This window comes from Hippoglossus stenolepis, chromosome 12 (assembly GCF_022539355.2).
Source record: "Hippoglossus stenolepis isolate QCI-W04-F060 chromosome 12, HSTE1.2, whole genome shotgun sequence".
NCBI classification, from domain to species: Eukaryota; Metazoa; Chordata; class Actinopteri; order Pleuronectiformes; family Pleuronectidae; genus Hippoglossus; species Hippoglossus stenolepis.
In genome coordinates, this window is record NC_061494.1 from 22,682,625 (window position 1) to 22,706,962 (window position 24,338).

Sequence of the window (24,338 nt, forward strand, 5' to 3'; positions counted from 1 at the left end):
TTGTTTTATCCACAGTTCGGACTCATTCCTGATCAATAGACTCGTGGACGACATTTACGAATCATTAAAAACACAACTATTGGCTTCTTTGGTTGCTTAGAAAACTTTATTAGACGTGTCATGCGTATACTTGACAAGCAGCATTGGCAGAGAAGTACCAGTTAAACACAAATCAGTAACGTGGGACAGGCATCGTGATGCAACGGCTTTGCAACGTCAGGAAACATCAGCTGCTTCGTGCAGGGAAATAATGAGGAGAAAACTAAATGTCAAGCTGTGGGGACGGATGAGCTTCAATCCACTGTCTCTCCTCTAGATTTTCCCTTAACACAACAGCCTGACGATCATTTTTGATGTTACACAAACTAAGAACGGGGAGAGTGATGTCTCTGTTGTCGGTGTCGTGCAGGGACACTTGGGACGAGCTTTAACAACGTACATCACCATCTACAGCCGGGGTTAGCAGCTAGCTATGAGAAAAGGCTAACTCTTTGTCGGTGGGGTAAAAGAAGAGGAAAAGAGAACGTGACCAAATAAGAAACCGGAGAATAAAAAGAAGGAAAATGTGAGTCACCTCCCTAGTCTTCAATCTGTCTGGGAACCCGACAGCAATTCGTCTTTTGTGTTGCGTTAATAACAAGAATAAACTGTTGTCTCTAGTTCTCGACGCATCTTACTTCAATGTTGACATTGGACAGATTACGCTGTGAAATAATGAATATACGAGCAGCAACCAAGGCACCAGCAGTCGGATGGCACATTCAAAACACTTAAATTAATGAACGCACAAAGAATAAATATTTCAACACACACACTTGTCTTCAGCACTCTGAGGCGACACAACCCAAACCAGGCCGATACCAAAATACTTGTGTTAGATAAACGTGACATGTTTCAAACAGCAAAACCGGAACTAAATACGGCCGAATAAATACAAAAGAGAACTTCAGTGCAAATTATGTCAAATTAATATATACGACAACTGTGCATTTGGCAAAAATTATAATGAGACGGAGATAAACTCGCAGTTGTGGTGACAATTTGATGCGTTTTCGACTGCTTAACTTTTAAAAACCCAAATAAAATCCTCGAGGTAAAAACTCAGCTCAGGCCCCATCGCAAAGAAAATCAACAATCAAAAAACAATCAATGAGAAAAAACTAAAACTTGAATTGTTCATTTTCCAAACCTGAATAGTCGACATATTTCTCTCCTGGACGATGAAACGAGCGATCAGAAGACAAACCTAACGTACGAGCGTCTCCACCAGAGATACATGTCCTCTCTCATGCCACCGAGGGCTGATCTGAGTTCAGTTAATGTTTAGAGCACAGTAAAAACATTTGCCGTGGGTCTTCAATAAATCCAGCAATAAAATGTAAACAACCAGACTCTGGTTTATCTGGTTCGTTTCAGCCGTTCACTTGTGATGTAAGTGTTGTTCTACATCCTGGTCTCTTCCAGGATCTGAGTGCAAATAGGGTTCAATGCACCCACGGGGGAGTTTTTGTTCGTATCGCCGTTTACTTCCTGTCTGAGACAAGCTGCTCAAACGTCATGAAAAACACACGCAAAAATAAATCATGATCAAATGTTCACATGCATCAAAGTTTTTCCTCAGTGTTTCAGCATTAGGATAAAAGCTCGAGAGATTAAAACTATGAGTGGAAACAAACACTTAGTGGTGTAAACACAAACAGTGACGTTCTGATTCACTGAAGGTTTGTCTTCAAATGCACCAACAAAACCATCAAAACTACACATGTGACCCGTGTGAAAATAAACAATTATAAATTTGTAAAATATGTAGAAACCAAACCAGTGGAGACCAAAAATGAAGGACCAAAATAAGTGTCAGGACTTTGATTTGAGCATCTGAAGACAGACCCTTTGTGAACCAGCAGTTTGATCTAAAATCTTAACACATCTTAAAGCAGCAAACTACTTAAAAGCTCAATAAAAACCTGTGTGAATGTTAAAATGTTAAAACTAATTCAGTTCATCACCTCGTAACCAAATATTGAGCAAAACTAGAAACCAGCTTCAGCTTCTTTATCAAGAAACAGCCTGAAGAGAAAAACTACAATCATCAACCTCCGTCTAACCAGGGGATCACACACCCCTGGTTCTCGTCTGGACTCGCTGCAGCTATGATGGCTGAGGTTCTGCCTCACAGGGGGCGCTGTGACACAGGTTCGATTCCCCCTCTACCGCCTCTACCGCCTCTACCGCCTCCACCTCCACCGCCCCTTCCTCCTCATGAACAGCTTCCTCCTCCTGATACAGCTCCTCCTGTGATTGGCTCTCACACAGCACTTCTTCTTTAGTGGGTGCTTCTTCTTTAGTGGATGCTTCTTCTTTAGTGGATGCTTCTTCTTCTCCCATCTCCTTCTCATCTGAGGAGAAGACATGTAGATAAGACATTTATAGGGACTAGAAAAGAGAGAGAACAAGGAAGAAAGAGGAAGAAAGAGGGAGCATCTGAAATAATTGTAATTTGATTGGTTGTTGGGAGTAAAAATCAGCAAGAAATGAGCAGCATTCCCTGAGTTAAGGTTAAAGTCAGTTAAAGAAGATGTTGACTAAACAACAGTGTTGGGGTGAGTAGAGAAAACAAAGAGGCTTTAATAACATCCCATAAACTGTCCCAACACAGATTCATGCGGTTGATTTGATCATTTTCAACATAAACACAAATCGTTACAGCTCAGCCTGAGACGCTGGTGTGACAGACACAGATCAGTCCGATTCAAGGTGGATCTAAAATATCAAGGTTCACAATCTGTTAGTGCACGTAAAGATTAATTCATTTAATTATTCCATTACACAGGAGGGGGGGAGGGGGGGGTTCAATTTGTTTTCTCAAAATCACAGTTTGTGTACAAAACATTCAACTCCCTTGTTTGTCTTTATCACATCGAGTATTTTGAGATATGACATAATTTAGAGCAAATTATGAGGATGGTCAAAATATTTTGTACACTCCATAAAAACCAGATGTGGGTTGATTATATTTCTAAAACTTGACTTGTTGATTTCTATGATCCATCAGGTTGACTCTGACAATATGAGATTAGTCACCAGAGGCAGACAACTTCCACAAAAGTTTCTGGATGTTCAAAAATTTGCAGGAGGAATGTTAATTTGCACATTGTACAAATCTATTAAAGAGTCATTGTATAAAATGGATTGACTCTATTTGACCCAAGTCTGGAGCAGACACAGAATACCTGCTCGGTGTCGAACTTGTTACCGGCCGTCGCTCTACAATGTTATGGATTCTACAGCAAAGAGAATTGAGGAGTAATCAAACATGTCAAATCAGTTCAAATTAAGCCGGATCAGAACATTGCACAGAGGAGGAGGGGGGCTGGGGAACCTGGACTCTGCAGAGGTCGGCTCTGAGGGTTCTTTGGACTCGACTGGATCTGGAAACTGTGGACCAGATTCCACGGAGCCGGAGCTTTGGCTAGAGGCAAGATCACAGTGTTAAACCCACCGCTCCCTGTAACGCTGCCCTGGAAATGAGCTGTGGAAGTAGAACGTGATGACTGAGCAGCTGCGAGCTGCTGAAGGAGCGAATGAAAACACGCCCAGTCTCCTGGGGCTGCTTCTACTTCACACTAAGCTGAACCTGTGATGACATTATAGACATAAGTTGTCTCCACACAGCAAGAACAGGACTCAACTTTTCACCTGATTTCATTGGGTAGTAAACCTAAATCTAGTTGTAGTTCTGAATGTAAATCTAAAAACACGGTCTTGAAGTTGAAAAGAAGGAGATATGAGAAGCTGATGGTGTCTCACCTCTGCTGGCTCTTTTCTCAACGACTACAAAGGGATCAAATAAAAGTTGGCATCATTAAAGTTGGAAAAAGAATCAAACACAAACAAATGAGACGGTTAACTGCAGCACTGCACTAAAGAAGCATTCAACACTGAGGTTAGGACATAGAGTGAGTAAAACAGAAGCTCTTCACGACAGCACTCAGGTGTTAAGCTCAAATATTCAGGTCTCAAGTTTCAGCCAACTTCCTGAATTCTGTTCTTGTCTTAGACTCAGAGCTAATTTAGTTTTCGTCAGATGTTTATTTTAGTCGACTGTTGTTTTCTGCATCAGATCAAACATATCTGTTATTCCTTAAAGTTAAAAAAACCCTGATGAAACCCAGTTTGGTGAATTCTTGCTCACTGCTTGTGTGCGTTTCTATCTGCGTGTGTGTGTGTGTGTGTGTGTGTTTCTCTGTACCTCCAGAGGGCGGCGCACTCTCCTCTGTGTCCGTCCCAGAACGTGGTGACGGTGCAGGGGAGCGTGACTCTGCTCGCAGCTTCCTCTCGTAGCTGAACTCTGGAAGCCGCGGAGCCTGAGGACGCGTCTTCCTGGCCGGATTCAGGAAGTAGCAATACACACAGCGGAATGCTGGAGGGACAGAGAGAGAGAGAGAGAATTAAAAACATAACCAAGAAACTGAACACAACAACATTTCCAGTTTGCTTTGCAATGACTTCTGACTGAAGTTCTTACCCAGGTATTCAAACTCCTCTTTCAGAGCCATGCCATTATGAGAGAAACACTGCTGGCAGATCAATGCGTATCTACGGGAAAGAAGGAGGAACGGAGGGAGAGACACTATTTATTTAAGGGTTATGAGACCTTACACAAAAGGTCTTTACATCAAGAAGAATTACAAACAGTGAAGTTGAAGGAGATACAGTCACAATATCTCCTTCTGTTCCTGGGTCACGGGATCGAATAACAGCGAGGAATGTGTTTGTGCAGAACATTATGACGTCACAGTGAATTTGAATTGTGACTTTTTGGACGTCATCATTTTATCCAGAGGTGTGAAAAGGGGTCTTCACCTGTTCTGCGGTCCGTCCCCCACCAGGTACTCGATGACTCGATCCACAGCTCCTCTGTCTCTGGGTAGAACCGGTCTTGCTAATGGAGGACCTGGAGGGTGCATGCCTGAAGAAACCACACACAGGAATCAATATATTAGATTATAGTGAGTGGTTCAGATAAGATTTCATTTTACATTTGATTGATTTCACAATCCTGAGCCCTGCTGGCCTCAATATATTACACAATTTCACTGGTGGTGCCTAAATCTGGTACATGGGAAATATCTACACACACACATACAAGGCTTTATGCTGAGATTCACTCTGTAGCTTTACAACCTACCTACACCTGGTATAGGAGAGCAGGGGGTCCTTGGTAGCGCCCCCTGCAGGACTGAGGCAGACAAAGCAGATCTCTCTGGTGGTCCTCCTGGAGCTGACAGAAAGGACAGGTTCTGTCAGGGGAGCAACACGGGACAGACATACAGACTAATGTCTAAAAAGGATTAAGTCAAAGGAAACCAGATTTCCATGACAGCTGCCTTTGACTCTGTTAAATGTCTCCATTTTCACTCCTGTGGCTAAGCAGCATCTTACTTGTTATATTCGTTCGAGAAATATGAACCTCTCAAGTTCATCTGTGATGATCCAGCACAATACCTCTGCGTCTTTCCTTACCCACAGGTGTGCCCCCGGGTCCCAATGGGGGCCGTGCTCCAGGTGGGGGCGTCATCGCCATGAGACCTGGGGTACCCATTGGCATTGGCATGGGTCTCATTGCCACGCCTCTTTGTCGAATCTCTGCATAGAGGAGAGAAACTCATTTGACCTGCGATGCATTCTTGTAACTGTGGCCTCGCTCTCGGTGCAGCTCTGGCCTAGTCCAAAAGCACTGAGCAGACTTTAACTGTGATGCTTTATCTTTCTGCTCTGTATTGACGTGTGTCATACCTTGTCCTGGCCTGGGAGTCATCTGCGGATGCACCGGGGTCGACTCCAGCTCCTGCAACACAACACAACAACAAACAAACGTCAGATAAAACAAAGACAGAGCCACAGAAACACACAGAAAAAAAACAGCACTCACAGCCTTCCTCTTAGCTTCTGGATCAAAGCGCTCCAGGATGACTTTGGCATTTTTATACGTCTCCGTTTCCATCACGTCCTCGAGCTGGAAACACAAGCCACAGAAACTTTATTTACAACCTGCAGGCTGAATTGTGGTACCTTTATTAAAACACACAGGAGAAGAGAGGCAGTCGGCTGCAAAACGCAGCGACTCTGAACATTGAACTGCGTTGAAAACAGTAAGTAAAATGAAATGTGAACTATGAAGGATTCAACACTCACAATCTTTTTCTTGGAAACCTTTAAGTCTTCTAGTTTATCATCTAAAAACAGAAGCATGAATAACATTAGTCAGTTCACTTCATCCTAAATCAATCACTGACATATTGTGACAAACATATTTGGACATAGTGTACTAATCAGGTTATACTATTATATTATGTATTTAACTTACACCACCATTTGTGGTGTAAGTTTTTGCAGTTTAAAATGTAATTCAATTATTATTTTCTGCTGTTTACAACATTAAAGTCATCTCAGCTGTCTGCATTTATAGAGAATGGGATAAAATCAATGCAGTTTGCAGAGGTAGAAACGATTCTTTAAGTATGTTGTCAAAATGCCATCGATAATTTCTACAGTCAAATAAATAAAATTACAATTATCTGTTAACTAGATGGAGCGAATGACGGAGAGACAACTTACTGTTTCTCTCAGTGCGTTTGCAAAAGAGGAAAATCAATAACTTCCTGATGAGCCACACTCTGGTGAGAGGAAAGAAAGAAGAGAGGCCAAGTGCATTCAAGGAAAATGTTGGACAATATTTTTCCGGATGACACTTCTTAGGTGCTGTTTACCAGGAAATAACAAAAGGGCATTAAAAACCATGTGGGCACTCACAGCACAGGGTAAATGAAGAAGGGCAGGGCCATGGCCAGTCTCTGCAACCATTGTTCAGGCAGGTAGAGGAGGTATACAACCAGAGAGATACACAGGTAGAAGACTGACGAGTAGAAAAGCAGCCGGCCGACCCACAGCTGCAGACACAAACACACAGACACACAAACACACAAACACACAGATACAGCGGTGAGGCAAAAGAAACAATGATTTAAGAACATCACTGCATGTTGTTGATGTTTTGGCAACTTTACCTTTTGCAGCCGTTGGTTTTTGGCTCTAAACTCCTCCAGGTCTTTTATCTCCTACAGGAGGATACAAGAAGGTTGAAGGTCCGTTATGAAAAAGCTTATTGGGAAACTGGACTTGTGGGCACAACGTTTCTGTGATTTATGTGTACTTCACTTCTGATATAATGTTGAATCAGTACCTTGTCTATGCTCTCAAGCTGCTCCACTGTGGTTGGCTTTGCCTAAATGAAGGATAAAGATCAGAGAATCATCATTAGGTTCATCAGAAGAAGTAACACTGGGTCTCTAAAGCTTTCAGACAAATTTCCGACATGAACTCAGGCAAATGTACAGAAAATTGGGTTTGATCGTTTGGCTTTAACATGTGAAGAATGCATCAGGAGATTGTCCCGGTCAAAAGCGTTCATAACAACAGGAAATATCTGGAGCGCCTTGATGACTCTGACATTTACATTCTCACATTCAGTCCCCTCTGGATAATGTCCCTCTCGTGACACAGATTCAGAGCTGGCAGATCTGTCTGTAAACAGTGCTCCTGTAAACACATGCTTAACTGGTGACTTATCAAGGGTTTAGTTCACTGAAATATCTCAGCAACGTGTGTCACATTTCTCTACATCCGTACATGTGTGTATCTCTCTGTTTATACCCTAATCTCTCTCCTGGATACAAGGTTTACACTTTACACTTTCTGTTGCTCTCTTGCCGTCTCTCTCTCTCTCTCTCTCTCTCTCTCTGTCAGGAGCCTTCTCTTTACCTTTGACTTCTCCAGTATGTCTAAAGATAGCTGATGAATTTCCTCCAGCTCGGTCACAGGGTTCAGTGAGTTGCTGGCTCACCCTCCAAAGTAGCCTCGAAATACATTAATCAGTTAATGTGAACCAATTAAAAACTCTGCTTTGAAAAGTTCAGAAATAGGTTTGAGACCGTGGAGGAAAATAATCCGGTTGTCGTTACAGGTTACAAGAAAACATTTAAGATTTTATGACACATGTATTAGTTTCATCATTTCTCTAATCCACTCACATTCCACCGGGATATCAGAGCCCCCATGTCTGTAAATCACAGCACGTCGCTGCTTTGCTTCCTCTGGTTCACTGTAGAACAACAAAACCAAAGCACATAATACTTATGGTTACACAACATGGGCTGTAACATGTACACAAGATTTATATAATCACAGGATTGAAAAAGCGGCCTATAGAATAACTGGAGCGGCCTATAGAACTTACTCGACTCAACTAAAACACATGCTGTGAGGCAAGTCTTCTCCTAGTAACTGACATAGGACACAGTTCATACAGATAAAGGACACTAGATAAAGGACGCTGGACAAAGGACAAACCCTAGTCACTAGATGTGAGGACATCCAGGGCTGGTTCACCTTTTGACTAGATATGACCTGTCAGAATTCGACTAAGTCACTTTAACACTGTCACGAAGGAAGTTATTGAACTTTCAATTTGCACGTGTGTTCTTCCTTAGCAGTGCGTCGATCTCTCTCGGTCACGGCACTCCTGGTTTATTTAAAGGCCACGTATGATAGTTGTGATGTCACTGCTGTTAATCCAGCAGTGACATGGAGTATTAGAAAGAAACAGGAAGCAGGAAGAGAGAGAGAGACAACAGCAGCATCAACATAGCATGGGGTCGTTTCCAGCTCCCACTGCGTGCTGGCACAAAGGTCAAATGAGATATCCACACCGTTGCTTTACATTAGGTTCGTGCGGAAACTTGTGTCTGGGCGTAAATGCTCCCAACACGTGTGACTTCCAACGGTTTTGTGTTAGCAGCTAACAGGGCTAGCGGCTAAAGTTAGCACCACAACACAAAGCCTGTATCGACCCCGCTGAGAGCAACAGAGGAGTGACGTTAGAATAACTCGCTGTGAGAAAATCAGCTTTACACGTTAAAACGGGTTTGTTGTGATTTTTTAAACGAGAGTTAGTCAAGTGCTAAACCAGCTAGCTAACAACAGAGCAGCTAGAAGCGACACACGCTGACGTTGCTGCGGTTTCTCTGTTTCTCTTCGCTCAGCCTGTTGTAATTAGCACGTAAGCTAATTAAACACTTACATTGTGCGGTGTTGTGCGTGTTTCCGTTATTTCCGGTCACTGAAACAAGCGAACATCAGATGCTCTGACATCTCAGCTGCCAGGAGACCAGTGCGGCGCGGACTGAGGACGTCACCCGTCGATGGCGTCATCCGAGAGCGGCGGTGGACTTTTATTTCCCAGAGTCCTTCGCGTTGTAGTCTTTTTTTTCTAAGTAGTCCCTTTTTGATTTGATAACATCTTCACAGTCTTGCGGTTTTTCTTAGATTTTATCTCGTTGTGACTTTATCAAATAGATTATTGGTATAAAAAGAAATATTATTTTTGGTTGGTAACTATAGTTACTGTAGTAATTAGCATTTTATTGTGGTTTTATGGGTTTTGATTTGGTAGATTCATGTTGCTATCTGGCAAATAATCATAATATGTAAAAGTCCAACGCAAACAATTAGAATAATCAATAAATATGACGATTAATAAATTTGAACCATCAAATGATAAGTATTTATTATTTGATGGCACAAATTCATTGATTGTCGTGGTCATTGATTATTCATATTGTTTGTGTTCTAATTGTATATCTTTTTTCAAAAATATATATGTTAATTAGCCTTTTATTGTGGATTTATTAAATTCATGCTCCAATCTAGCAAATAATCATAATATGTTATAGTACAAACACAAACAAATGAATTTGTACCATCAGCTAACAAATATTTATTATGCAATGTTACACATTCAGTAGTTTCCATGGTCATTCAGTATTTCTACATTCGCTGCATGAGAAATAACAAATGATACTGATTATTCAACAAGCATCGATTACCAAAACAACTTTAGAATAATTTAAAATATATATATATATTAAATTAAAAAAACGGAATACTCAGCTAATGTGAGCCATTAAATAGAGAATACAAAGGAATGAAGACGTTAATTATGAAAATACGAGGTGCAGAAAAAACATGGGAAAGTTATTTCTTCAGCACCTTTCAAAACAAAGTGATTCAGGCTTTACATATAAGACGTGAAAGTATATGACAACAAATAAAATACACACAAAGCGATATAACACCACCACATTAATGTTCATTGAAAGGATTAAAACAAAGTAGAAATAAAGAAAAAACAAACAATTAAATACAACTTCGTGCTTTTTACATTTAACCACAAGATGTCGCTGTTTCATTATTTAATGTGACTTCACTGCATTCAGTGTGAGTGTGTGACGTGAGCAAGGACCAGTTTATTTCACTGAGTTGTCAGTAATAATATCAAATCATGCAATTTGTCCCCGCCCCACACATTTACTATTAGATACCATTTAATTCCATCATAATCATTTGTTCTAACATAATTCCTTTGTGTTGTTTGTATTTTCTTTACAAGTTAAACTCGCTGATTCTGGGAATACAGCACCAGTGAGTCCTGCAGAACCTCAGATACACATTCACAATATCGTTGTGTTTTATTTAGTATCTAACTCATTAATTCCAAAGGAGACATCTTGGCTCTTGATGTCACAAATGCACCACAAACATCACACACACCAGACACACACACACACACACCAGACACACACACAGTATATTTCCCCACAGTGGCTCCTCTGTTATCACATCACAGAAAACGTTGTGACGCTGTAGCATCTCACTAATATTCAGCAGCGTTTCCTCTGGTCCCATCTGAGCTGTTTCTGATTAGCTGCTGCAGAGTGCACAGATCTGGCCTTCGGCTTTAATGCTCACAGCTTCCTCTGGAGTCCCAAGAGTTATGGGCCCAATAAAACTCTCTCTCTCTCTTCTCTCCCTCTTTTACACACACACACACACGCACACGAACACACACACACACACATGCACACACAGATGCACGATGTGCTGTTGATGTGTATATGATAGCTGATGAGTAATCCAGATGCTGATGTTATTTCCGATTCATTAACCCGTAATAAATTAAACACTCAGAATGAAAATGAGCAGCAGGGACGACGCTCCTCTTCCTCACTTACCAAACACACACTCACACACGTGCACACACACACACACGCTAAACAAATGGACGTGGAAAAAAACCAACCAGTGATCACGTCATGTCCACATAAAACACAATATCAAGTCTTATTTTGGGTAAACAAGTGCGCGTGAGCTAGATTTCAATGTGTTTTGATATTGTGATTACGTGTTTACCTTATTTGGCCCATGTAACCTACTTACTTGTAATAACGCGGAGGTTTCAGGAGACAACTCACATCGTGTTGGTCGATCAGCAGTTTCCAGGAGCCTCGGGCTGCTCGGAGCGGATCTGAAATAAACTTCCTATATCAGGACGTTTGCGCGGATTCACTCCACAGTTTAATTTCTCTGATCCCCTGAGAAATGTGATGGATCCAGTCTGAAGTTAGTCTTACTTCATCTAACCTGTAAAATACAACAACGTGTATTTATATATAATTAAATCTGGTACAAACGAGTACACAAACACACAGTTATTTATAGTATTATTGTCTCCCTGTGTGATCCCTGCACGTTCACAGTGAAAGGCCTGCGTGCCACCATTTGCTGGCTGGCCCTCACATGGACGGCACATGGGCAGACACGCAATTTATTGGACTTGACAGTCAGTGTGTGTCTGTCCAAAAAGTGAGACACCTGCTTGAGGACACATGTCCACGTCCATGTGGACTCTCAGCTCCACAGGGCCCTGGCCTCTCCTCCATCCAACAAGGTAAAGCCTCCGATATCCTGCTTTATCCAACCGTTTATTAAAAAGGTTCATTACGTTATTCATTCCTTCATTTGTATTAATTTATTTATATGTTCTTACTTTGCTCTCTGTGCGTTTTGATTCTTCCGATTCACGAGGAATTGTTTTTCATTAAATTCTCGCTCTTCTTTTTGAGTCGAATCTTAATGTATAAAATGTCTCATGTTCTCTCAACGCAGATTAGTTTGGTTTAAAAACATGTCATTCAAATTACTGCCGTTATTATAATTATCATTATGAAGATTTATAATAAATAGTTAATTGCTGCAAGCCCTAAATAATCTGTAGGTTTAACTTTACAAGCTTGGCCAGGTTTTTACACCCATATTCACTATGTTTGAATTTATTTAAATTGGGAAACTCCTTTTCAGAAAATGGCGAATAGCGGGATTGTTGATTTCTGTAATAACCCTGAAAAAAATTCATATCACATAGTACTACTACTACTACTGCTTCTACTACTACTTCTAATAATAATACAAATTACTATTATTATTATTATTGTTATTATTATTATGACATTGTGGAAAGCACTTTACATTGAGCTTGTAAAATATATATGAATAAAGTTATTATTATTATTTCTGCATTTTAGTCAGTACAATAATAAAACGATCTATTTATTAGTATTAAAATACGCAGGACTGCTACAGGCCCTGAGTCGTCAGCGGTTTGATAGTGAATCTTAAACTCTGTGTTTCGTTTCACATTTCAAATATATAAAATCGCAATAAAACGCAAATCCGATGTGAATCCGGTTTGTTCCTGGATTTATATCAAAAAACTAAAACGAGTTAAAAGTTGGAAAAATGCAGAACAAGGCCCGAGACACCTTCACTCACAGATCCTCAAATTCACAAAACGTAAAAAGCACAGAAACACTTCCCTTCTTCCAGCAGAGTCCTGAGAGTGTTTAGTTTAATTCTAGTGAGACAATATATTTAATAAAACATGTACAACCTGATTAAAAAAAACTTTAACACAAACATGTGCGTTTTACATGGCTGCCCTGTGAGCTGACGCGCTGAGGAGGAGGAGGAGGAGGAGGAGGAGGAAGAGGAGGCCCACAGTCAGTGGAGGCCGTCACGTGTGTTGTTGTGGGATGTAGAACATGAGAGGAGCTGCAGCAGAGACCTAATTAAAACCCCAACATGTTCAGAATATCATCAGATGGAAACCAGGATGACCTTTCCATTAGGACCCAGTATCATCCATCTTCCTGCTGTTCCCTGGACAGTGGAGATTATTATTTACAGTTTATTAAATAGTAAAAACACCCACATCCAACCGTGGTCTTCACATATTGCTGGAGGCCTGTACTCAGTTTCCCCTGTAATGACTTTCCGCTGCTGCTTATCTAAAGATTCGCGTCCATCTCTAATAGCTTGTGTCATGTATAAATAAAGCTGAGATGCACATCGCAGGCCCACATCTGGTTTGTGCATCGACTGGTTCAGTGCAAACACACGGATTAAATGTTGCACAGAAATGTTCAACAGCCCTGCGTGGAGTTTACTGTCATATCAGCAGAATTTACGAGACGTAACCAGATACAAAACCACTCCACAGAGTGCAGCCATTTGTAATTTTATCAATTACACATTTCCGCCATGATGACAGGCTTCAGTGTGCATGTGTGTGGTGAGGGGACGCCGTCCAATCACGTCCCCTCCTTGGAGCTGTGGAGACCATTTTATAAAAAAAGAAAGAAGAAGAGGCCTCATCAGCTGCAGGGCCACTTGTGGATCCGTGACGTGAAGTGTAACAGCAGCTGAGACTGTGTGAGGTTTTATATCACTACATCTGCACACACACACACACACACACACACAGACACACACACTGTCCAACACACTGTTTAGACTTGGCAATGGCTCTGCTCATGTGTCCCAGTCAGCTGTGACAATGTCCCTGACACTGAGGCCACATGAACAACAGCAGGACAATGAAACCAGGGAAATGGAATTCAGCCACAGTTTTATTGTTGACATCTGTGCTTTAAACCACTGTCACAAAAGGTCTCCTGTTACAAAGGCCTGTTAGTTGGTGGGTGCACTGGTCCCGTTTATAACTTAGACTAACACACGTGTTGTCGTATATAACAGATTATAGTGTGTAGTCTTGTAAAACCACAATCACTTCGGGCCAATATTTACATCTTCAGCGTATTTACTGTCTTTATTAAATCCGTTGACAGCCGATACAGGGTGAAGCGGATGGAAAAACACGTGGGTTGTGTAATAATTAACGTACTTTATGTAGATTTGCACGTCAGGTTTTGTTTTGGAGAACTTGAGTTTAAGGTTTTCGAGGCACAAGACGTCTTTTCCCCTCTTTCTCTTAAAATTATAATAAAATCTTCTTTATTTATATTTTTCAATGTAAAATAATTTACTTTAGAGCTCAAATAAAAATGTTTTCAAGTCAAGTGATATATAGAAATAAAAACTAATAACTAAAAATGATTACCCATGAGGCCTCACTGTAAGAGGAGCACGAGAGCATATATCACACTGATATACAATCGAGTGTAAACATTACAAATATAAGTATATTCAATAATGTAAGATGAGAAAATAAGAAGTTTGGCCACTAGACTTTCACATAAAGCAGGTTAATAACCACTCATATAGACGAATATTATCATTGTTATCTTTATTAAATAGCACTTTTCTGAACAATGTTGTGCTTTACAAGGAGGAAAAAATATCAGACATAAAAAAACATGAGAATAAAACAATCAAACACAAGCAGAGAAAAGTAAAAACTAAATAGAAATTCACATAAATAAAGAGGATTGAACGATGGGAATAAAAGCCAATGTCAATCACTTGTAAGAAATAAGATGCAAGTGCTTTTACATAAAGATGCAAATATAAAAGTTGACTGCATATTAAAGGTGTGAATAAACTCTTCAACTTACAACAGATAAAAATGCAAAATACATAATAGTGACTCTGAAAATAGAGAAATTAAACAGACACAAGCACAGTTTTGCTTTGTGGTGATATCATAAGTTCACGAAAACCCAGTGAAACTTAAAGAGCAAACACTGAAGTGCGGCGATAATCGAGAAGAAAAACACAGTTAAGTTTTGGGCATCTTGTAAAGGTGACTTTTAATTTTAAGGAGGCACTTAAAAGCAGAAGTGGAGTCTGCCGATGTCACACTGGGAGGACGGCTGTTCCATTATATGAGGGGCTCTAACTGGAAACGCACTGGTCACCATAGGTTTGCAGTTTGGTGGCTGGGACAGCGAAAAAGCGTTTGATCAGCTCATCTCAGAGGAGCCGCTGGGCTGCGAGGGGTTAAAAGCTCATTATTCTCAGGGGCCAGGCTGTGCACGGCCTCGTGTAGGTAATTAATAAAACTTTAAAATGTATTCTAAACTTAATGAGCAGCCAGAGCAGCGAGGCTAAAACTGAGGTGATAGGACACGACCTGGATAAACTGCAATTGTGAGACTGAGTTAAATAGAAAGTTACAGCGAAGGTGTGATGATATAAAAATGTAAACTCCTGTGTGGTATGAACTGAGCATCTCAGAGATGTGATAGTTTAAAAACGAGATTTGGATATTTTCCTCTGTGGAGGTGGTTATGTTTTCACCTCTTGTTTGTCTGTAAACAGGATTACGCAAAAGCTACTGAATCGATTTCCATGAAACCCGGTGGACAGATGCTGTGTGGGTCAGGGAAGAGGCCTTTGGAATTTGGTGTGGATCCGGATCATGGAGCTAATTCTCCTCAACATTGGGAGATAGGGCCTTTTTCAAATATTATTTTTATTATAATAATTATTGGATCTTAATTGTTTAAAAAGTCTGATTTGGTGCAGTTTGATTATTATTTCAGGGATAAGAAGATAAGTGTCAATCAAATGCGTCACCAAGGTCGGGCCTTAACATTGGTTTCAGGCCTGTGTCTGTACTTTCTCTGGGCCAAAGATAAAAACAGGCCAAGCAGGCGGTTACCTGGGGCCCCAAGCTGAGACGGGGTGGGGGGGAGACGGGGCCCCCGAGAACTGATGATAAATTAGTCCGCAGCAACGTCAATTTTGTGCAAACCCCTTAAATCCTATGATCGGCTGTGTACAGGAGACTGCAACAACACCGGGGTCAGAACCCCCTGAAAAATAGCTTTCTGCAAAAAAAAAGGTTTGGTTCAATGTTGGGCCCCTCGGATCCCCTTTGCCTGAGGAATCCCTTCAACCGCTCCTGGATAAAAAACCTCCTTTCTTAATAGTAACTTAGCTGTTATCCAGAGTGGAATGTAACTGTGCATGATACTTGTTGTGTTGCATGCTCAGGGGGAAGCATGAGAGTAAAACGATCCCAGAGTAGATCCAGGGCAGCTCCACACGGTGAAAGAGGAGAACCACTGCAACTCTTGGTCTCTCAATGGGAATTTTGTCCTCTGCGTTACAGTATCAGTGTCCAGCGTCCGCAGGCAGAGATAACTCATGTGTCACATGAGGGAGAAGCTGCGTCCATACCGTGTCACTACATCGGAAAAAAATCCCCCTCTGGAGATCTTTTGTAAGCTTTGATTGTCCCCCTGCGTCTCTGGGATCTGCGTCAAAACAACCCTCTTTATGAAAGAAATGTCAACTCGGAAATAGTGTTGTGTGTCAGCTGGATCCAGCGTGGGCCCTTCCAGAAGAAAGCCTGCCATCTTAAAGAGGTCAGGCACACGTCAGGAAGAAAAGCTGTTTATAGTTGTTTCTGTGGAGAAACAACAACTCAGTGATTCCAAGTGAGGGCGGGGGGGTGTCTCCTCTGTATGTTATTTATCCTCTTAATAAAGAGGGAAAGGAACTCTTCACACTCAGCTGGAGAAGAGGCAGTTGTGGTACTGGTGGGTATTGATCAACCGGACCATCGAAGGAGGCGGGGGGATGCTCCAAAAGAGAATAAATATGATTCACAAACATCCAACTGGGCCGGCGACTGCATCCAGGTGTGGAGACTCCACATCCTGCTGCACGGTGTTTTTCTTCTCCGAGCAGGAGATTGATGTTTTCTGCTGCATTCCTGCAGTTCATTAAAAAAGGCAATTAAAATCTTTTTTTAGCAGCGGCGGTTGTGCAGTCGCCGGAATTATTTCCTCTGACGTGAATAATTAGGTTGTTTTTTTTTACAGAGGGCTGGTAATTGATGATGTTTGGGAGATTTGCTGGGATGAAGAAAGTGTTTTACCTGTTTTCTTCTTTGGTTTAAATATCTGATACATGACGTGTGTGTGTGTCCGTGTGTGTGTCCGTGTGTGTGTGTGTCCGTATGTGTGTGTGTTTGTGTGTGTGTGTGTGTGTGTGTGTCTGTGTTTGGTGCCTAGGTATTACTCATGTTGTTGGGACCTAACTCTGCATGCACAGTCCCATTGTGGGAACTTGTCTTCCTTACTGGGACAAAATGCAAGTTCCTATCAAATAAATTATTAAATTCTCAGGTGAAGACGTGTTTTAAGGTTAAGGTGTCTGTCTGTGTGTGTGTGTGTGTGTGTGTGTGTGTGTGTGTGTGTGTGTGTGTGTGCGTGCACATATTAAGAGGCCTGAATCGACCTCACTCAGTCTCTCTCTGTCTCTGCGGTCACCTCAGTTCAGATGTGCAGCTGATGAGAGGGCGTCAGACTTGACCACATTGTACGGTTGTGTGCTCTTCGCACAGCAAGTGCATTAAAACACACACACACACACACACACACACACACACACACACACAGAGAAATGAGTGACCCTTCCCTCAGGACAGCACACGTGATTCTGAGAAACGTCCTGACGGCGGCTGAGTGCCTGATGTGGGAAACGTCTTTTGATTTCACACATATATTCATGAAGCAATAAATGGGAAAATCCCATAACAGCACAAGATTCCCTTTTTATGGCGCTCTTAAATAATGTGTCTCATAAGGAAATGACAGAGATGTAATGTGAGGACTGCTCCACTAACACTGTTATATTATTACTGCTGCTCATCCACTTGTTTGTCTCCAGTGTTGTCTGTGCCACCGTCTCTTACTTTTAAGAGCGATTGACCACCAGTTGTAAGGAATTAACATTTAATAGGAATCAAATGGGAAAGTTAATAAATAGGGGAACTACTAGGTGGATAAATACAGAAGTAAATAGTAACTTAGGTTGCATTTAATACATGTATTAATACCCACAATTATTTTCAATATGAATTAATTAATCAATTTAGTTGTGTTTTTAATTAGTTTTAATCATCTACCAGCCTCAGACATTATAATATATAACTGTTACCATATTGTATGAAGAGTAATAATGGATATATTATAATAGAATATGGTTAAATATCATGAATACATTGTTTTATTGTTGAGAGTAAAAACCTGAAGACGTGTAGTTAGAAAGATGTATAGTCTGTATTTTTAGAGGATAGTGAAGTTTCAGCTACGATGCAAGAAAACACCAACAGACGTATTTCAGAAGAGTTAAAAACTTAAAATACTGAGCTAATAATTTGATCCATAACATTCTGGCAGCGACTTCATAAAGAACTCTGTTGGATTCCTCACACTGACAACCACTAAAATTGACAATGAAACCGTTTGGTTGCAGTAGAAAAGTTGGAATCGATCACACGAGTTTAGGCCCATTATTCATTCCCCCACCCCCACACACACACATCATGTTAAACATAAACTTGACACCAGGTGATAAAGTTGGCTGTTTGGCTGTTGACAGTAAAAAGATGCTGCAGTCACAAGACGCAGGATTTTCAAAGAAGAGAAACAAGCCAATCTGGCACCGAGCAGCGTTTATTCCTCTCACTTCAGCTCGGTGACGTTTTCCTCCAGTTGGACTCGGCCCTTCTGGGTTTTAACCAAAGTCCATCCAGCCCCCGCTCCCTCGTTAAGGCCCAACTGTTCTTTGTACTGCACGACTTGTTGGTGCTTTTCCCATTAGGAGACCTCCTCCAGGTGAGGCTTTACAAGTTGAATAAAACAAACCCACCCGTTAACTCTCCTGACATGCACACACCTGTGGAGAATCAGTGGACATGCAGCAGGAATGTTTTCCTCCTGCGATTACAGAGAAACTCAGAGAGTTGGTTTTTTTTATTGCAGAGCTCTCTCCGGTGAGACTTCTAATTCTTATTTTCTCTGTATGAGCTTTAAGATTTCAATTTCATCTCCAGGGCAATTTATTTATATAGTATACAGCATGCCATAAAGGCTTAACTGCAGCACTTTCATGTGGGTTATTTTGTTGCCTGCTGCATGTGTGTGTGTCAGTGTGTGTCAGTGTGTGTGTGTGTGTGTGTGTGTGTGTGTGTGTGTGAGTCTGGGGCTGGCACTGCTTGGATTTGACATGGCCTGACTACAAAAACATGCAGCCCAGCCTGTAGGTTCTGTTAATTGTCCTCTGTGGACCCGGTTCGAGCTGCACAAGGTCAAAGACAATGTTTTGCTCCCTGTCCAGAGGACACTGAGATCCGCTTTCATTCAGGTCTGGGGGGTAATTAAGGGACGCGGTAGATTGGCTTCTTATTTATCTCCTGTTTGCATCTCTGGCTCCAACTCGCCGGGCTGCATGTCAGGATGCAGAGCCGGGCTTAAAGTTTGCTGTCACATGGGGGTAACCGGTGATTTGCTGCCCCTCGTGTGGACATAGATACCGGGGGTTACACGTCGTTTGGACCGGGACCAAATCTCACCTCGTTGCGTCTCTAAGTGTTTGAATCCTCCATGTATTTACCGAGCTGCACCTTCCCGTCCAAGTCCGACTTTGGCTCCGTCCCGCCGCCGTTTCTCACGGAGGGTGGCGCGGCGCTGCTGGAGCACAGCGGCGCGTCGGCGCGGTACCGGGGCTGCTGCTTCCACGAGCCCCTGCAGCAGTACCCTCCTCCGGGCAAGTGGACCCTGTACCAGTCCACCCGGCCCATCACCTCCCCACCGCCCTCCTGCTTCAGCCTCCCGGGGGAGGCCGTGTACCACCAGGGGCTCGCGTCCCCGCCGGAGAGCCTCTTCAAAGGCGGTAAGGAGTGCTTCCTGAGCGGGGGGCCGGTTTGCGGGGGGCCGGTCTACGGCGCGTCGGACCCGCGTCTTCACGCACACGCGTTCGCCGGCGACCCGCGGAGCTTCCCCGGGAGATACGCGACGTACCACCCGGACTCGCAGCTCCTCTTCCCGGCGGCGCGGAACGGAATCCTGCTGCCGGTGTTCGACCACTTCATCGCGGAGGAGGCGGAGGGTCCGAAGACCGGGACCGCGGACCGGGAGAAGGAGACGAGTCGGACCGGTTGGACGAGCTGTCCCAGCGGGGAGAGCGGCGAGGGGAGGCCGGTGTCAGAGTCGCCGCTGACGGGGAAGGAGGACGACGAGGACGCGCCCTCATCCAGCGGCGCTGGAGGAGACTGCAGCCATGACCGGAGTAAGTGGAAGTCATATAGTTTTATAGGCTGCTCTTTAACAGAGAATAAAGAGAAATACAGGCTGTTATAATAAAACTAGTGATGGGGCATCCTGTGTATTTAAATAAAAGTATAATGTGTTTAATATCCATGTAGTATATTGTCCTAAATAGGCCTAAATTGCAGGTTATAAGTTTATCTTTAGTCTAGAGGTCGTTAATTCCAACCTACAAAATAGTTACTGACATTTTTAAAAGTGTTTTATTTATAATTGTTTTTATTGTATAGCCCACATCCATGTGTTTGTTTAGTCTAAAATATTTTAGAAGCTTAGATCAAGTTCATCTCTTAAAAATAAAACCAATTGGATTACAGCAAAACCATTAATTCTAAAAATAAATGTTAAAGTGTAAAAGCCCTAAAACCGCATTTAAGTGTATTAAATAAAAATACATACATTAATCTGTATGTAAAAAGCAGACAAGCCCCAAAACTCTGATGTTTATAAGTTTTAAAAACATACTCTTCATTATTAATATTGTCCTCAGATGTGTGTCCAACAAATGGAGTCATGCAAAAGCTAGCACTGGTAATCAGCTGCTGGCAAATGTGGTTATCTCGTCTAAATCGATTTCTACGATTAAGTCACTCAATGTACCACTTCTTCTGCCAGTTGTAATTTTATTTGCACAGCTGCAGAAATAGGAAACCGTGCATGTGTTTCTCCTCCATAACTTATGAGCTGAACATCTAAAAATGCATGAAAACGTGAAGACGGTACGATGACCTCTAGCTTCACAGCTACACAACATGAAGGTCATGTTTCCTGAACTCGTCTTTTTGAATCAGACCTTGACATTCACCTTAAATTAAAAGTTTAAATCCCTTCAATTTAATTCAAATCAGTGAGTTTATTCTAGTAGGTGAGTTTTAAAGTTGTGGCTCGTCTCTGTTGGATGTTTGGAGGAGATGGGCCTCGTCTCACCCTTTTCCCCCATGACTGGATTTTGTCATTTTTGGCTTATCTCTCCTTTGTGGATGTTTTTTTCTATTAATGCATGTACTGATATTCCTCTTTTGCATCTGCTTACTGTTTATTCCCATTGCATGTTTAATCGTTTTTTCGCCTTTCCCCCAGCAGAGTCCTCTGGGAAGAGGAAGAAGCGCTGTCCTTACACCAAGCAGCAGATCAGGGAGCTGGAGACAGAGTTTCTCTTCAACATTTACATCAACAAGGACAGACGCATGCAGCTGTCCCGCCTTCTGTTCCTGACAGACCGGTGCGTGCATGTTGTAATATCGTGTGCTCGGGGTACTTGTTACTCCACTCGCCAGGTGCTTCTCATGGCCCTGAGCTTCTGGTGAAGCTGCAGTGAAGCAACTCTCATTAAATCCTCATCCGCTGCAGTGCTGCAAAAAGACTGCGGCCATGGCTGCTGTTTGGCTCCATGTTGGAAACAAAGGGACGAACATGGTCGTTTCAAAACCTGCGAGGAGCAAACACAACGTTTAGATCAGTTAATCTGCTCATTGGAATAGTTAGAGCTGCTCTAATTGGGCGATTGATCAAACAACTGAGTGCCACAGAATTAATCAGCGACTGTTTTGATCATCAGTTGATTATTTAGTTATAAATAATATAAATACAATAATATAAAATGTAAAATACACATGAATTCCAAATCCCTTATATATCTTATCTGGCGTATTTTCCACAACTACCAGACTCTTTGTTCTGCAAACGACAAATTGATTAATCAGGGAAATGCTTGGCAGATTAATTGATGATGTAAATAATTGATCATGCAGTTGTCTGTGGGGAAATATAGTTCATATAGTGCAGTGAGAGGTTAAGATGGGGATTTACAGATTCAGTCCCTTTTACACCAGGCTTTGAAATAAACTATGTATAATGTCAACTTGGGATTTTTTTTTTAGAAAGCTTATGTTTCCAAAACTAGACTTTTTATTTGTTTTGCTTTTAGACATCCAGACATATTTATCACTTTAATATATTGCACACACAACCAATCAAAAAAAATATGGGCATTTGATAATCCAATGAAAAACAGCAGCATTATGTTTTGTGCAAAATCTGTTCTGCTGATTTCATGTTGTTGTGTGTGTTGTTCTCGTGTTTTTAAATCAACTCTATCTCTGCAAACATTTCTTATTGTTTCTTTTGTGCTGTGCTTTTAAGACAGGTGAAAATCTGGTTCCAGAACAGAAGAATGAAAGAGAAGAAACTGAAAAGAGAGAGAGTACAGTACTACACACAGTACCACCTGTTCTGACGCAGGGACGAGGGGGATGGAAGTAAAAGACGCTCCTTTTTTTTTTAATGTCATTCCCAAAAACTGTGCGCGTGTGACAACCCTGCAAACACTGTCACTGCAGCGCATTTTCATTCCAGTCACGTCGGCGTGAATAAAGATAGGAGCAAACAACCCTGCTCCTTCAGGAGGAGAACTCCAAGGCTCAGGTTTAGGCCCGATGAAGAATCTGCTCTTTTAAAGAATGTGTCTCGCTCTTGATCCTCCGTCAAGAAAAGCATTGAAAATGCTCCGCTCGCCTTATGTGCACCCGTCAGCCCTCTGAAGTCATGTGGCTCACTGTGAAGGAATTAACGCTCTTTCTGTCTTAGGCCTTTATGTTCTGTAAATACCAGGAAATTACCACATACTGTACATTCTTTGAGAAACTAAATAGGGAAACATCAACTTCAGACGTACTGTGGCTGCTTATATCCATGTCCATGGAGACTCATGTATTGGGACTTTTGGTTGTTTCTTTAATGTTGATTTGCACTGCTTATCTATCTATCTATCTATCTATCTGTCTATCTATCATCTATCTATCTATCTGTCTATCTATCATCTATCTATCTATCATTCTTTCTATCTTTATCAATATATGCACACTTAAAAGATGAAGACAATGTACTTATATAGATATTTGACAACCTGATCAGACCTGAATTTGGTGTCAAAACCTTGAAATTAAATAAATCAAGTCATTAAAAATTAGCAAATCACTTTAGACACTTTTCAAATGTGTTAGAATAAGAAAACATCTACACAAACTTCATAGCTATTGTTTATCCTAATTGAAGATGTGTGACAGTGCCATCAGAAGCCGTTCACAGGGTGTTGTCCTATTGTTTTATATAGTAATAAAATGAAAAATTCAAGTCATGTGTGATCACTTCTGCAAACCAAAATAAAAAAAGAAGACCGTATACCCAGAAGCACATTTAAATAGGCTCGCATTTTACGTGGATGATGCTGGAATCGTAAACACAGCCATACAAACTAAAGAGCAGGTTATTGTGCCCTCAGGTTACAGCACTATAAAATGTAACATCACAGCAGTAAAGAGGAGGAGTGTCGCCGTGTAGAAGAAGAAGTTAAAAAAAATCAGTGAGAGAAGATGTTTTTTCTGTCTTGTGGTCGCTGGGATCCCGACCCAGACTTTGAACAACATGGGCCCAGACAGCAGAAACACAGCGAGTCCAAGGCTGCTGGTGAACCTTGAACCGCAAACCAAGCACAACACACACACTCTCTCACACACACACACACACACACACACACACAGATAGAGAGAGACACACACACCGGCACAACCACCATTTCCTCAAAGACTTTTATTGGGGCAATACAGACTGTCTGCTGTCTCTCTCTCTCTCTCTCCTTCTCTCTTTGTCTCACATTCACTCAGTTTGTGTGTGCGTGTGTGTGCGTGGGTGTGTGTGTGCGTGCGTGTGTGTGTGTGAGTGTGTGTGACGTAAAAAGAAAGACAGGGAGATGAAAGGGGAGATTGTGTGTCTGGTTGGAACTAAAGGCATTCAACCTAATGGCCCCCAATAAACCTGACTACAAGCCTGTTTGAGCCTTGAGCATGTCGTCTCATGTTGTGTTGTTTTAAATGGACTTTTACATTTTAACTGTTCTCAAAGAAATGCATATTGTTGTGTTGTGGACCGACAGAAAGTACTGTAGGTGTTGGAGAAGGAGCCGTAGCATTTGCGGAGTTAATGCATTAAAGCAATTTTAGGTGTAATTGTGTGATATCATCCTCA

At 41.8% G+C, this 24,338-nt stretch overlaps 2 protein-coding genes across 7 annotated transcripts; one reads left to right on the forward strand and one right to left on the reverse strand.

Moving 5' to 3' along the window:
• Window positions 1-87: 87 nt before the first annotated feature.
• lnpk (lunapark, ER junction formation factor) lies at window positions 88-9,287 on the reverse strand. Of its 4 annotated transcripts, none has more exons than XM_035173494.2 (16): window positions 9,140-9,287; window positions 8,091-8,161; window positions 7,244-7,285; window positions 7,068-7,118; window positions 6,814-6,950; window positions 6,619-6,677; window positions 6,196-6,236; window positions 5,933-6,016; window positions 5,797-5,848; window positions 5,524-5,646; window positions 5,189-5,281; window positions 4,864-4,969; window positions 4,526-4,596; window positions 4,250-4,420; window positions 3,808-3,831; window positions 88-2,396 (listed from the first exon to the last, which is right to left on the reverse strand). In XM_035173494.2, the coding sequence occupies exons 2-16, from the start codon at window positions 8,115-8,117 to the stop codon at window positions 2,149-2,151; spliced, it is 1,329 nt and encodes a 442-aa protein (XP_035029385.2). In that variant the 5' UTR covers window positions 8,118-8,161; window positions 9,140-9,287; the 3' UTR covers window positions 88-2,148. The 4 variants fall into 4 exon arrangements, with proteins under 4 accessions (XP_035029385.2, XP_035029386.2, XP_035029387.2 ...); XM_035173496.2 differs by lacking the exon at window positions 88-2,396 and adding an exon at window positions 2,412-3,529; XM_035173497.2 differs by lacking the exon at window positions 88-2,396 and adding an exon at window positions 2,413-3,469.
• A 9,208-nt stretch (window positions 9,288-18,495) lies between these two features.
• On the forward strand, window positions 18,496-23,447 carry LOC118119477 (homeobox protein Hox-D11b). Of its 3 annotated transcripts, none has more exons than XM_035173503.2 (3): window positions 18,496-20,277; window positions 21,396-21,537; window positions 22,462-23,447. In XM_035173503.2, the coding sequence occupies exons 1-3, from the start codon at window positions 19,593-19,595 to the stop codon at window positions 22,463-22,465; spliced, it is 831 nt and encodes a 276-aa protein (XP_035029394.2). In that variant the 5' UTR covers window positions 18,496-19,592; the 3' UTR covers window positions 22,466-23,447. The 3 variants fall into 3 exon arrangements, with proteins under 3 accessions (XP_035029394.2, XP_035029392.2, XP_035029393.2); XM_035173501.2 differs by having other exon boundaries at window positions 18,500-20,277; window positions 22,458-23,447; XM_035173502.2 differs by having other exon boundaries at window positions 18,503-20,277; window positions 21,399-21,537; window positions 22,458-23,447.
• Window positions 23,448-24,338: the final 891 nt, after the last annotated feature.